At 46.3% G+C, this 15583-nt stretch overlaps 1 protein-coding gene across 1 annotated transcript in view; it reads left to right on the top strand.

The window, feature by feature from the left end:
* The window catches only part of STK17B (serine/threonine kinase 17b), a 40957-nt gene extending 28336 nt beyond the window's left edge, over positions 1-12621 (top strand). The window contains exons 7-8 of the mRNA XM_054044663.1: positions 2502-2681; positions 10718-12621. Coding sequence (XP_053900638.1) covers positions 2502-2681; positions 10718-10991 — 454 coding nt within the window. The 3' untranslated portion in view covers positions 10992-12621. The remainder of the gene's footprint in view (positions 1-2501; positions 2682-10717) is intronic.
* Positions 12622-15583: the final 2962 nt, after the last annotated feature.

Raw genomic sequence — 15583 nt, forward strand, 5'->3', positions numbered from 1 at the left:
ACTGGAAAAACAAGTTTATTTTTTCTATTTGTATGAGTAACGACGTGGGAACCTTATATGCATCTTTATGTTGCAGTATGGGTTTCCACTGCTACCATAAATTTAAAAATGTTATGCTCTTGCAGTCCGGATTCTTAAATTTTTGTACATGGTACCTGCCCTTCTTCTTTAAGAGCTGGTCTCTATGGGTATTAACTATAGGTGCACACATGCTCCATGCACTTTGGACTGACAGTTCTTCAGTGGCAGTGTATGTTGGTCTGCACTTGAACCTTACACTTCTTGCTGTGAACAGAGGGCCTCACTGGTAGCACAGACCAACTGCCTCTGCAGTTCTTTTTCTACCTTTTGGTGGTCTGGGATGGAACCTTCTGTAGCTTTGTCGGTTCAACTTTCTTGTAAAAAATATTGGGTATAGTTAAGTTTTGTTAAGTTTCATATTTAGCGTATAGTCATAGTTTAGATCATGAGGATCAGAGGTTCTTCCTCCCACTTTCACTAATCCCCCAATGTTTGAGGCACTTATGCCCAAGGTCTAGGCTTCAAGTCTTACCTTTCCTGCCTTTGGGACATCCCAGTAAATGACCCACACGAGAGCTGTCTTTGCTGCTGGGGGGAGTCGCACATCTCATTAAGGTGTGACATCTGCCAGTGCTTCTGTCCCTGCACCAAGCAGTCCTAGGAGTTCAGACTTCGCAAGCACCCGATGCAGCTCACCATGAAGCCTTGGGATCTTCCTGCACCCTATCTTGTTGACTGGAGCTGCTGAGTAGTGCTCTGATGGAACACTCCAGCAGACACAAGAGCTCCTCTCAAAAGATGAGGATAAGGAGAAGACCCACTCACAGGAGGGAGGGGAAAACATTCCATAAGTCTGTTAAGAAGAGGGCAGCTTCTCTCCTTGCCTTGGAACCAAGTGAGACCCTCTGCCTTGGAGCTGGAGTTCATGGGGATCCCAGGACAGCAACAACAGTACCAGGAGCTTCTAGTGCTCCAAAACAGTCTGGAAAGGTGTGCTAGAACAGTAGGAACAGATTGCCTTTGACAGCATATCATGCCAGAACAGTAGCTGGCTATTGGTCAAATGCATTTACTGTATCGTCCAAAACTAGGTAAAATGTGAACTACAGGGCGATGCAATTTGCTGCTGCTTTACGGCGTTATATCCAAATTAGTGTTATATCGGGTGGCGTTATATCGAGGTAGTGGTGTATTTAAATAGGTGCATCTTTTAAACATGGTAGGGTATTGGATCTATAGCAATCCATTAATTCAGCTGCACAGTCCTTTTGAATCGGGGAAATGAATATCCAGTTTCTGGCAAGGCAGTGTCATAACTACTGAGGAATTGCTCCATAACCTGGGGTAGAAAGTAGTGGTAATATTACCTAGTCAGGAAGAAGCTTCCTTTTAGGCATTCTATTTCCACAGCACTAAAACTCAACTTTGTGGTAAGGACAAGCTTGATCTCCAGACCTTGGCATAGTGGCAATTCATAGTCACTGTGCATGAGCAAGTTTGAGAATGACTCTATAGGCTAGAACAGGGGTCCCCAACGCGGTGCCTGTGGGGGTCATGGTGCCCGCCGGGGCAGCCATGTGCGCCTGCTTACTGGCCGTTGGAAAAGCAGCCACCGAAATGCTGCTTCACGGCGTCATTTCGCTGGCTGCTTGTCCGGCGGCCCCGGTCCTCAGTGGCTAGTCGTTCGACGCCCGCCCCACGGAAAAGGTTGGGGACCACTGGGCTAGAGGTTTTGGCTGATTTGTGAGTCTTCCCTTCCTTTTTGTTAAAATACCCAAATTCAAAAGGAGAAACTGAGCCAGATCATTTTGATTTTTTTTGACTTGCTGCCAAATTTTGTGGGGTTTTTTTGGTTTTGTTTTTTTTTTGTTTTTGACCTGAACCTAAACTTTCTTATTATTATTATTGGGGTTGCTAGTTAACTGAAAGCCATTATTACCCAGCTGTAGTGTAGTTCTATGCTAAATAATTTTTGTATTAAGGAGATTGAATGCTCCTGATTCCCTTTTAGTGCTTTCTTGTACTATTGGGATAAAGGTGACATAACTGTGGAATGATATGTCTGGACATCAGGTGGGTTGCTAACCACGTTCTTCGTGTGTATCTGTATTGATGAATTCAAAACAAAGCATGAATGTTGATTTTGGAAAACACACTCTAGCCTACCCTCCAAAGTAGAAGGTAATTGAGTGATGGCGGCTGCAAGAAAGAAATGGTTGGAGCAGATTTAAGTAGCCGAGCAACTTTCACTGACTGCTAGGAAGAGCAAGTGGCATACCAGCAAAATCACTTAATGATCTGAATGATTCATTAAGAAACACACATCAGGTATTGCATGTATATGTAATCAAATTGCTTAGAACTGTGGCATACTTTGGTTCTCTTGCTGCCTGTGGAATGTGAAATAACAAAGAACGCTGACCATAGCACCAGTGATATAATTTAGGATGAAAGATAAATTACATCTTGTTTCATTTCAGGAATATTGGTGTAATCTCATATATGCTGCTAACTCAAGAATCTCCATTTGTGGGGGCAGATAATCAAGAAACTTTCCTCAATATCTCTCAAATCAATGTGGATTATTCAGAGGAAACTTTTGCATCAGTTTCATACCTGGCCAGAGACTTCATTCAAAAACTCCTTGTCAAAAACCCAGAGTAGGTAGCAGATTCTTCGGTGCATCTTTCTATTTGTTTATAAGCATCTGGCAAAGCAGGGCCTTGATCCTGATTGAGTTGCTACTGTAATATAAATGTGATAAGACTAGTTACCATTTAACATAAAAATGTTGGTTTCCATATGGATACATTCTATGTGGTGTAAATATTTAGAATGTGCTGGATTCAAATGGAAAATCTGACTTGACTAGTGAGATCCCAATAATGGAAATTCTGTTGAAATGTTGAATTGTAAAATTATCAGGTAGTCTGACAGTATATCAGATTAACTGGTGGTAATGTCCGTTTGTAACTGATTTTTCTGCTTAGTAAGATGCTATTTGCTTAAAAGCAATTTTACTTCAAAAAATGCCATCGTGGCTTTCAAATCAAATTTGCTCAGTTTGCAAATAAACTAACTGCCAGATCGCATAGTCAGTCTTGAATGTATTTTTTGCTAATGCATTGTAAATAATAGTTCTTCTTCGAGTGCTTGCTCATATCCATTCCATTAGGTGTGTGCGCGCCGCGTGCACGATCGTCGGAAGATTTTCTACCCTAGCAACACCGGCGGGTCGGCTGTGGAGCCCCCTAGAGTGGCGCCTTCATGGCGCTGAATATATACCCTAGCCGACCCGGCGCCCCCTCAGTTCCTTCTTACCGCCCCTGACGGTCATTGGAACTGTGGAGCGCTGCTTAGCTGTTCTCCACTCTCCCTAGCTTAGTTTGTTGTATCACAGTTATAGTTATAGTTATAGTTCTAGTGTTTATAGTTAAATAGTTAAATAGTTTAAAAGTTGTTCTAGTTGTTCTAAGTAGTTCAGGGGATTAAGGGGGTCGTCTCCCCCTTTCTCCCCCGGCCGCGGGGCTGGGCTCATGCCCAACGCTCCCGGCTTCAAGCAGTGCGCCTCCTGCGCTAAGCCTATGCCAACGAGCGACCTGCACGACTCCTGTCTGAAGTGCCTGGGAGAGTCCCATCAAACAGACAAGTGCAAGATCTGTAAGGCCTTCAGACCAAGGACCAAGAAGGAGCGGGACTTTCGGCTCCGGCAACTCCTGATGGAGGCGGCACTTAGTCCGGACGCTCCATCTACAAGTCAGGCCCCGGCACCTAGCACCTCGGTGCGCAGTGCCCCGGCGGCACCGGCTATGACGACCACGCGAGTGGCGTCAGACAAGCCTCCCCGGCACCGGACCTCGTCGGCACCGCAAGCAGTGCCTCGGCGCCGGTCATTATCCCCGGGGCATAAAAAAGCCCATAAGACGGGGACATCCGTGCCGAAGACGCCGGCTCCCCCAGTGCCGGGGGTAGAGCCGCGTCCGCCGGTGGAGCACCGGAAACAGGTGCCTCCAGCACCGTCGACTCCGGCGCCGAGGCCTTTGAGTCCGGTGCAGATAGCGTCTCCACCGAGACCGGCGGTGATACAGTGCCTCCCGTCGACTCAAGAGACCTTCGCGGCGGCGAGAGACTTAATAGCTCTCACGGAGCCGGCACCGACTGCACCGTTGACTCGCCCGGTCCAGTCGAGGGGGAAACCTGCCTTGATGCGCCCTCCATCGCAAGGGCTGGAACCTCGGCACCGATCCAGGTTCCGAAGCAGGTCCCCACGCCGCTCGCAGTCCCGGCACCGAATATCGCCTCGGCACCGGTCGTACTCGCGGCCAAGATCTTCTTCGCGGCACCGCTCTACGTCTCGGCACCGCTATGATCGTCGGCACCGATCAACGTCGAGACGTAGTTCTCGGCACCGCTACGGTCGACGCTCGACGTCGAGAGGCCGCTCCCGGCACCGGGCATACTCCAGGTCCTCGTCGAGGTCCAGATCCGACTCCCGGCACCGACGAGGTTATCGGCACCGGTCGCGGTCCCGGCACCGATCGCCGGCACCGCGTAGAGATAGATCATCTCCGGACCGGCACCGTGCGGCACCGCAGCCAATCGGAATCGTCTCGACGCTCTCGGCACCGCCGTGGCCATCGAGATCGGAGTCCCACTCCTCGGAGGACCTCTCGAGATCGGCATACCCCCCTCAGGGGCAAGCCGAGGAACAGGACTTGGGCCATTGGCAGGAGATGGCAGAGGACCATTCTCATGGCCCATCTCACTGGTCGTTTTGGACCCCGTGGGCGTACCATCAGGCGCAAGGGGCTCCAATTGCTTCGACCTCTCGCTCCGGTCACTCCATCAGAGGGGCCCCGGAGTCCACCATTTCGCGGCCTCCGCCAGGGGGCATGGAGGCTTCTGTGTCCGCACCACCTGACGCCCTGGACCCAGGCGCAGGTGATGCTCCAGCCCAGGAACAGAGAGACCAGGACCAGCCCTTGGATCCTGTTCCACCGGAGGCAACTTCCTCTTCTTCTCCGGATGAGGCAGTGGCGGGCACATCGTGCACAGGCCCACCTCCAATAGATCTTCGGGGGAGGAGATAGTGGAGGTGCACGACCCGATCGTGAATATCCTTGGAGCGGATGCCCCATCGAGGGTAGCGTTACCCCTGATCCGCACGATACAAATCAATGCGGATACGATATGGCAAACTCCTGCCTCTATCCCACCCACAGCGAGAGGGGTGGAAAGGAAGTACTTTGTCCCATCTAAGGACTATGGGTACTTGTATACCCACCCCCAACCGTGTTCACTGGTGGTGGAATCAGTGAACGCACGAGAGCGCCACGGCCAGCAGGCTGCAGCGCCTAAATCAAAAGAGGCTAAGCGGCTCGATTTGTTTGGCCGTAAGGTATACTCAGCCGGAGGGCTACAACTTAGAGCGGCAAACCAACAGGCGCTACTGAGCCGCTACAATTTCAACTCCTGGAACTCTATGGGAAAGTTTAAGGAGTTGATTCCCCAAGAGTCCAGGGAAGAGTTTGGGGCCATGGTAGAGGAGGGCAAGAAGGTGGCTCGGACCTCCTTGCAGGCCTCCTTGGACATAGCAGACTCAGCTGCGAGGACCCTGGCTTCGGGTATCGCTATGCGCAGGATCTCCTGGCTTCAGGTTTCGGGTTTGCCTCCGGAGCTGCAGAAAACCCTACAGGATCTGCTCTTTGAGGGACATGGATTGTTCTCGGACAAGACGGACTCTCGCCTGCAGAGCCTCAAGGACTCGAGAACAATCATGCGCTCCCTGGGGATGCATGTTGTGGGCCCTCAGCGCAGACCATTTAGGCCGCAGCCTCAGCGCTTCTACCCCCCCCCCCCCCCCCCCGCCTCGTCAGAGACAAGACTCGGCCCGGAGGCGAGGGCGAGGTGGTAGGAGAAGATGGGCTGGCCCTCAACCCAGTCAGAACCAGGAGCCACCAAGACCACCTTTAGGTCCTAGACAGAACTTTTGAAGGTGCGGTCGAGGACGGCGCCCCAGTCATCCCCCCAGGATCCAGCCCCCTCCTTTCAGGATCGTCTCTCCCACTTCCACCGCGCTTGGTCCCTTATAACTTCGGACTGTTGGGTCCTCCGCACGGTGGAGAGGGGATACGCTATCCAGTTTTCTTCTATCCCCCCCTCCCACCCCCCTTCCCCGTCCCTCTTCAGGGACCCTTCTCACGAGCAACTTCTTATACAGGAGGTTTCTACGCTCCTGACCATGGGGGCCATAGAGGAGGTTCCGATAGAGTTAAGGGGCAGGGGATTTTATTCCCGTTACTTCCTGATCCCCAAGTCCAAAGGAGGTCTGTGGCCCATCTTGGACTTGCGCGGACTCAACAAATTCGTAGTAAAGTTGAAGTTCCGCATGGTCTCTCTGGGGGCCATTATCCCTTCCCTCGATCCTGGAGACTGGTTCGCCGCCCTCGACATGAAAGACGCATACTTTCACATCTCAATTTACCCACCTCACAGCCGCTTCCTGCGATTCGTGGTAAACGCGGTGCACTACCAATTTGCAGTCCTTCCCTTCGGCCTATCCTCGGCCCCAAGAGTGTTCACGAAATGTATGGCTGTCGTGGCAGCGTACCTTCGTCGGCAAGGGATACAGGTGTTCCCGTACCTAGACGACTGGCTGGTACGCGGTCGCACCAAGGAGCAAGTTCAAGCTCACGTCCACATAATAGTGCACACATTCAACGAGTTGGGCATCCTACTCAACAAGGACAAATCCACTCTAGAACCTACCCAGAGAATAGAATTCATAGGCGCAGTTCTAGACTCCAGACGTGCACAAGCCATCCTGCCAGACAACCGATTTGGCACCATCACGAGCCTCATTCAAGGGCTCCAGACGTTCCCAACTACCACAGTGAGGTCGTGCCTTACCCTGCTGGGTCACATGGCTTCCTGCACGTACGTAACCAGGCATGCCAGACTTCGGCTTCGCCCACTCCAGACCTGGGTGTCGTCAATATATCGACCACATCGGGACAGCCTGAACATGGTGGTCACGGTCCCGATCTCGGTCCTGACCTCCCTCACCTGGTGGCTAGATCACAATGTGGTCTGCGAGGGGATGCCATTTCACGCCCCACAACCCTCTCTGCACCTGGTCACAGACGCTTCATCTCTGGGTTGGGGCGCCCATCTCAACGAACACCATACCCAGGGCCTGTGGACTGCACCCCAGCTAGCCCTGCACATCAATGTTCGGGAACTGATGGCGGTGCGCCTGGCGTGCCAGGCATTTCTCAACCTCCTACGTGGCCGATGTGTGTTAGTTCTCATCGACAACACCATGGCCATGTTTTACATCAACAAGCAAGGAGGAGCACGTTCGTCAATTCTATGCCAAGAGGCCATTCGCCTGTGGGACTTCTGCATCGCCCACTCAATCCATCTCACGGCGTCGTTCCTCCCTGGAGTCCAGAACACTCTAGCGGACCGACTCAGCAGGTCCTTCCAGACGCACGAGTGGTTTATCCGTCCGGACATCATACATTCCATCTTCCAAAAGTGGGGGTTTCCCCAGATAGACCTGTTTGCATCTCGAGACAACAGGAAGTGCCACGTGTTCTGCTCCCTACAAGGTCGAGCTCCGGGCTCCCTCTCGGATGCGTTTCTCCTTCCCTGGAAAGACCACCTGTTTTATGCCTTCCCTCAGTTTCCTGTGGTCCACAAGGTACTGCTCAAATTGCGCAGAGACCAGGCACAGGTAATTCTGGTCGCTCCAGCGTGGCCGAGACAACATTGGTACACCACACTGTTGGAACTCTCGGTTCAGACACCGATCCCGCTTCCGTTGTGTCCGGATCTCATCTCTCAGGACCACGGCCGGCTGCGTCACCCCGACCTGCAATCACTCCACCTCACGGCGTGGCTGCTCCATGGTTCACCCAGGCAGAGCAGCAATGCTCGCACTCTGTCCAACAGATTCTGCTGAGCAGTAGGAAGCCCTCAACACGCACCACGTACCTGGCCAAGTGGAAGCGGTTCTCCTGTTGGTGCGAACAACGAGCCATGTCCCCATTGCAGGCACCCATTCCTCTCATTTTGGAATATCTCCTCTCCCTAAAACAGCAGGGGTTGGCGATATCTTCAATTAGAGTTCACCTGGCCGCTATATCGGCCTTTCACCCAGGGGAACTCGCGTCCTCGGTATTCTCTAACCCGATGGTCGTTAGATTCCTCAAGGGCTTAGACCGGATGTACCCACAACAACGTCAGCCCGTTCAGACGTGGGACCTCAACCTGGTTCTCTCCAAGCTCACAGGTCCTCCATTCGAGCCACTGGCCACCTGTTCACTTTTGTACCTATCCTGGAAGACAGCCTTCCTTGTAGCCATCACCTCAGCAAGGCGCGTTTCTGAACTCAGGGCGCTTACATCCGAGCCCCCTTATACAGTTTTCCATAAGGATAAAGTGCAGCTTCGTCCACATCCTGCCTTTCTCCCTAAGGTGGTTTCTCCTTTTCATATCAACCAGGACATCTTTCTCCCGGTCTTTCATCCCAAACCACATGCCTCTCGCCAGGATCAACGTTTGCATTCCCTGGACGTACGAAGGGCCCTGGCCTTCTATATTGACCGCACAAAGTACTTTAGAAAGACGACACAACTCTTCGTTGCAGTGGCCGACCGAATGAAAGGCTCACCGGTCTCCTCACAACGCCTATCCTCCTGGATTACGTCTTGCATCCGGACTTGCTATGACCTGGCAGGTGTGTCAGCACCGCACCTCACCGCTCACTCCACGAGGGCCCAGGCTTCCTCGACGGCTTTCCTGGCACAAGTTCCGATCCAGGACATTTGTAGAGCAGCGGTTTGGTCATCAGTCCACACATTTACAGCTCACTATGCACTAGTGCAGCAGTCCAGAGACGATGCTGCTTTCGGATCAGCGGTTTTGCACACAGCAATGTCTCACTCCGACCCCACCACCTAAGTTGGGCTTGGGAGTCACCTAATGGAATGGATATGAGCAAGCACTCGAAGAAGAAAAGACGGTTACTCACCGTTGTAACTGTTGTTCTTCGAGATGTGTTGCTCATATCCATTCCAAACCCGCCCCCCGTCCCCACTGTCGGAGTAGCCGGCAAGAAGGAACTGAGGGGGCGCCGGGTCGGCTGGGGTATATATTCAGCGCCATGAAGGCGCCACTCTAGGGGGCTCCACAGCCGACCCGCCGGTGTTGCTAGGGTAGAAAATCTTCCGACAATCGTGCACGCGGCGCGCACACACCTAATGGAATGGATATGAGCAACACATCTCGAAGAACAACAGTTACAACGGTGAGTAACCGTCTTTTCTGCTGGCCAAATTTTACCTATAAGTAAATGATCTTAAGATGCAGAGGGTAAAGTTTGACCCTGCATTTGCATTTTCGTTAACAATTAGGAAGCCTGAGCCAGATTTGAATCCAAGCAGTCCTTTATACAGTAACTCCTCACTTAACGTCCTCCCGCTTAACGTTGTTTCGAAGTTACATTGCTGCTCCATTAGGGAACATACTCATTTAAAGTTGTGCAATGCTCCCTTATAACGTCATTTGGCTGACTTTACAAGGGAGCATTGCACAAGTTCCTCTTCTCCGCCTCCTCCCTCTCCTTTCCTCCCTCCCTCCCAGTGCTTGCTGTTTGGCGGTGCATAGGACTTTTTGGGAGGGAGCGAGCTAGCTGGGACCCCCCTCTCCCCAGCAGGCAGGGCCACTCGGAACACAGGGGCTGCAGGACCCTGGGCTGCAGCTCTAAAGCCCCTTTTGGAATGTGGCCCTACGAGCACGGGCCAGAGGACTCAGGAGGAGCAGGGGCAACCAATAGCCGGAGAGAAGCAGCGCTGTCCCCTTCAAAGCTGGCCAGAGAGAAGCGGCACTTTTGAAGGAGACAGCGCCGTTTCTCTCCGGCCGCTGGCTGCACGACTGCCCCTGCTCCTCCTGAGTCCTCTGGCCCGTGCTCGCAGGGCCCTATTCCAAAAGGGGCTTTAGAGATGCAGGCCAGGGCCCCGGGACCCCCTTAGCCCAGGGCCCTGCAGCCCCTAAATCCCCTGCATTCCAGGTGGCCCTGCCTGCGGTGGGGGGCTCCCAGAATCGCGGCCATGGGGGAGGTGCTGCGTTGCGCAGAGCCACCTGCACACCCCTGCACCAAACAGGAACTGCCCCAGCTCTGCACCTCCTGCCTGCCCCACCCCTGAGCCTCCTCCCGCACCCCCACCCTGAGCGCCCTCTCACACCCTAACTCCCTCCCAGACCCTGCACCCCCAGCCCTGAGTCCCAGGGGTAAGCCAAGGACACCTCCCCACCAGTATATAATGCCTTTTGTCTGCCCCCCAAAAATTTCCTTGGAACCTAACCCCCCACATTTACATTAAATCTTATGGGAAAATTGGATTTGTTTAACATTGTTTCACTTAAAGTTGTATTTTTCAGGAACATAACTACAACGTTAAGTGAGGAGTTACTGTAATTGTGTTGGCAGTAAGAAGGCAACAATCTGAGGACGCTGTAAAATTGTTGCCCTTATACCTGTTGTGGGGCTAAGACTTCACTCTCCAAGACTGTCCATCTTTCACATGTCCAGACTCGTGAAATAAGCTGTGCATTCCATATAAGAGGTTAATGCTTTCACTTATTTAAGTAAAACAGCCTTTTTTTTTTTTTTTTTTTTTTTTTTTTTAAGGGAAAGACCAACAGCAGAGGCCTGTCTCTCTCATTCTTGGCTGAAACAGGGGGAATTCATACTATTACATAGTCCTGAAGAATCTTCCTGTCCTTCTCCAATGCAGGAACACACAACAAAGTGTTCAGAGGAAAGGAATACTAAATCAATTTGCAATGGTACCTGTGGTGACCGAGCAGATAAAGAGAACATTCCAGAAGACAGCAGTACAGTCTCTAAACGTTTTCGGTTTGATGATTCATTGCAAGACTTCATGACAGACTTAGTATGTTAACACATGGCTGGCTGTGCAGATCCTCTGAACTGAATTTAGGATTATAATCTATTCCAGTGGTGAATATTGTGAGATTATGGTTTGTCCATTCGTGCAGCATGGTTATACTGAAATGCACTTTCGAGTGATCCTCTTATGCGGTACTTCCTTTCATGTCCATTGCTGGCAATGGCTTTTACTCCTGAGAAACTGGAGTTCTGGCATCAGGGGAGAGCCTTATGTTTTGAAGGCGATTTAGTTGAATATATTTGCACTTTTCAAGTTTTAGTCCAAAAAACGTTTAATATAATAGAGAATAAAAATATAAAAACTTTTGAATGTTAATAAATGGACTCTAGTTAAACAACTTATAAAAGTGCTCAAGACAGTGATCTAATAACATAGTCACATTTCTGTGACTAAGACTTGATAATGGATTGAAGCAGAGAAATTGAAACTAATTTCTGACAGCCTTTCACTGCAGTGACAGTGCCATCTGTTAACTGAGAGTTTAAAATCAGCAGAATATTGGGATGTATTGAACACATTCAGCAAATACTGTTTACTTAGAATGTTTAGCTGTGGTTAAGGATAATCTTTCTGCCTTAGCTGACTGGTTACATGTGGATAATGTACTGCATGTGGCATGTATTTTTAATATGCTAGCATGAATGTTTCTGGAATATTAGAATAGAATAAGGGTAGGTTGTCAGTCTTATTGCTGAAGATCCTTGCTTCATAAACAAATCTAATTGTAAGAGTGTGAAAAGTTTTGCACTGAAGTGCATATTGAAACAATTGTACATGCTCCAAAGAAGCTGTTGTCAGTCTCCATATATATCTGGATTGTATTGAAATACAGATTGCACAGCATAAATATTCCAATACGCATAATAGTTAAGTGTACATACCTCTTAAAAACAGCAGAGATGATGAGACTAATAGCATATAGTCTTTTATTGCTCAAGCAATTAACATGCATCTGCATTAAGGATGTGTTAAAAAGCTGATAGGTGTGGGATGGACAGTGTGTTAATTTGCTTGCATAGTAATTTTTCCAACCAAACTATTTTTCCTCAAAGTACTTACTCATGCCGATCTTGAGAAATTGGCTGCAAAATTTCAGAATTAAAATTCAGAGCTCTTTTGATTATCTGAATCTATCAATTTTTGAAAACATTCACATCTGTTTTCTGTTTTGCACTCTCCATCTTCTCCCCCCCCCCCCCAAAAAAAAAAAAAAGGCAGGGTTTTTGGAGGGTTTTTTTTGTATTCCTCTTGTTCCGAGGCTCTGAAAAAAACACTGCATTATGCCAAGTTCCAGCTTGGAGCAAATGTTGATCAGGTCCTAAACTGAGTTGATTCTAGAAATGCTGACAAGCTATCGTATCCACAGTAGCACTAATAGTGTGAAAATTGGAGCCTTTTCACATAGGGAATGGAAGTAATTAAAGCTCTTTGAAATATTATGAAAGTTAATGGCACTTTAAACTATTCCCTGGATCTTCGAGTCTGCATAGCTTAGACTGAATCCTCCTCAGTGTGGATGTCTCATTTGTGACATTTAGTTTTGTGATATTTAGTTAATTGCAAGATACTTCCTCAAATGTGCATTTGGACCCTGTCATACTTAAACAATTTCTAGTTAAAATTCAAGAGAAAATATCAAACACTGAAATAATGTAAATGCTCATTTTATTAATATGTAGTAAAATGTTGTATTTTAAATACCTTTATAACAAAAGGATGGAATAAAAAATATTTTAAGCAATTTGTATAGTAAATCCAACCTAACAGACAAATGAGTCCAATAATGCTCTCTTTACTTGGTTAATACTCCTGTTGATCTGAATGGAAGTTCCAACTGAGTAAAGTGTGCAGGATCAGGCCTTAACCTTTTATGTGTTAAAATCCAGTCTTTTCTGTTCTCTTTATAAAGACTGATATCCATGTGATATTGTTTTTAATATCAGTATGTGTTCAAGCATGAACAAGCTGAGCTACCTAGTTATTAGGGGACTCCACTATCTCATCTCTACATATTAATATTATGTAATGTATACATTATTCTTTTCTATCAATTGATAACCGAGAAATAAGTAGACTTTGTGGAGGCAGTTAATAGACAAGTTAGGTTTTTGGATTTTTTTTAAATTTTGGAAGTCCTTGCTTTTACCCCAGAGAAATATCTTTGTTTAAAACTATCGTCTTCTCACAAGAACTTAATCTAATTACAGTGTATTGAAATAAAGGTATTTTTATACATTCAGAATTGAAAGTTCACTTAAGATGGAAAGGAAATGTCAAAACAGTACAACAGATTCAGCTATAAAAGGTTGTTTACAGAAATAATTGTAATATAATTTAAACTGTCCAAATTACTGCTAAGTTATTAATTTTAAAACTGGAAGCTCACATTAATATTACTATTTCTTTTAACATATGATACAGGTTATGCAAAATATAAAGTCATAACCATATATACCAGCACTTTAACTAAACAAAATACAGGAAATATTCTATAAAGAAACTTTCTACCATGTTGTTTGATAAATGTTTACATTTCTTACTGCTTTTTTCTGGTCTTAAGTTATCTTTTAAGTTTGAATAAGTGAATTTTGGTATTATCCAATAGAGCTTTTTCAAATGTTGTAGACATCTATATTTTTGTATGTAAATTCAAATATAACTGGAGCAAGAATTTTAAATTGTTTGGATTAATATAAATGTTTAATTTTATAAGAATTTTGTATTGTGCATGCCATAATTTTCTTTAACATATGTAATTTCATTTAAGATACAATTGTTCTTTGGTAGCCCATTGTGCATAGTGTCACATTATTGGGGGCTAGCAAAAACAGATGTAAATGGTCATAGTAATATTTTATTAAGATAACTGATGTAATTTCTATGCAATTCCTGAATTATTTTGTATAAACAAACATTTTGTATTGAAATGTGACTTTATTCAACAATTTGTAAACTTAATATTTTCTAATCAGAAAAAGAGGCTTTCCAGCTAATGTCCTCTGCTCTTTGTAAAGTTTATCTGATAAGTTACTGAATGTAGCTTTTTGAAATGCCACTACATCCTTACACTTATTAATTTCATATCTGGGATGCTGCTTACAATTGAATCTAGATTAAATCTGTGAGGGGGGAAAAAGGTGTTTCTGCTTTATATACATTGAGGGCCAGAACTCTTGTCCTTTTATAGTTTAATTTTAGGTATAAAATATTTAGAGGAAAGGAGAGGCATTTTAAAATATTATATAAGAAAGAAATGCTGGTGTTCAGGTTTCATTAGTCTCTCTGTAGAGGCTGTAGAACCAGCAGTATGCCAACCAGCTAAAGAGAGAAGATAAGAAGCAAAATGAGTCAAAAATATGAAATGGGCCAGTACAAATATGAAGTATCTTGATTTTAAAAAACTAACCCAGTGGTGATCTGTATACCTCAACAGCATAAGATAAACTGGCATGTAATATCCATGTTGTTTATTTAGCAGAATTGTCCTTTCTAAAACTCCTTAAAGTTAAGTTGAATGTTAATAGGCTGATGGCCTAAAAATAAATTTATACTCTTCTAGAGAATGTCCTATATTATGTGTGTAATAAATAGGTAGTAATTCACTAGTACAGGCTGGATACTGCAGTTGCTACATAAAGATTCCATTGACAAAAGGCTTGTTCTGTTTGTGTTTAGAACGTCTTCACGACTGAGCTGTGTGTTCTGTGAAAGGAACAGTATCCCCATGTATTTGTTTTGGCATTACTGCAGTATTCACTGCAGAAGGGCTTTAAATCTCTTAAATTTTCTGCCCATAAAACTTTTATCCAGTATGCTTCATATACTAAAAAAAATCCTATTTATTAAATACTCATTTCCCCCATTAGCTACATTGTAGAGCTCATTTTGAAATAAAACAAGAATGATGAGTCCCCGCTCTGATTTTGGTCTCCCTGAGAAATGTGATGTTAGCAGAAAAATCTCTGTTCTAGGTATCAATTGATAACTCTGTAAATTCAACCTCAAATGTTTTCCTAACTAGAAATTAGTTGTATAACATTTTCAGAAACCCACAGCAGAGAAAACTGGATAACAAGTTTGTTGGCCTCTGTGCTGAAAGAAGGGGGGAAAAAACTGTGCCTTGATTTCTGCCAGTTATCAGACTTGGAAGTGCTTCTTTGCCAGGTCTGTATATTAGACAAATGGATAGGCTGCTGTACTGATGAGCCAGTATATAGAAAAATTCAGATATTAATTTCAATATAGAAAAATCCATAAATATGTAGTTTTGATTTGACAAACAATGACAAACTGTAAATGTGTAAGATATAGCTTAGAAAACTTTGATTCAGAAAACGTATGTAATCTTTACATGATTAGCTCTAATAAGTCAATAGAACTCCTAAGTAAGGTGTCCAAGATCAGGCCTTTCCTGTGACAACACTTCAAATTGTTGTTGCTTTTAGAGCAGAAGGAAAAACATGGTGAATTCCTTATCCTAGTGAAGACTGCGGCAAAACTCTTATTGACCTCGGAGAATTAAAGATTTTTACCCTTGAAATCTTGGGGAAGAAGATGAAGCACAAAACTTCTCTGGCCATGAG

The sequence above is a fragment of the Malaclemys terrapin genome, chromosome 11 (genome assembly GCF_027887155.1).
Source record: "Malaclemys terrapin pileata isolate rMalTer1 chromosome 11, rMalTer1.hap1, whole genome shotgun sequence".
NCBI classification, from domain to species: Eukaryota; Metazoa; Chordata; order Testudines; family Emydidae; genus Malaclemys; species Malaclemys terrapin.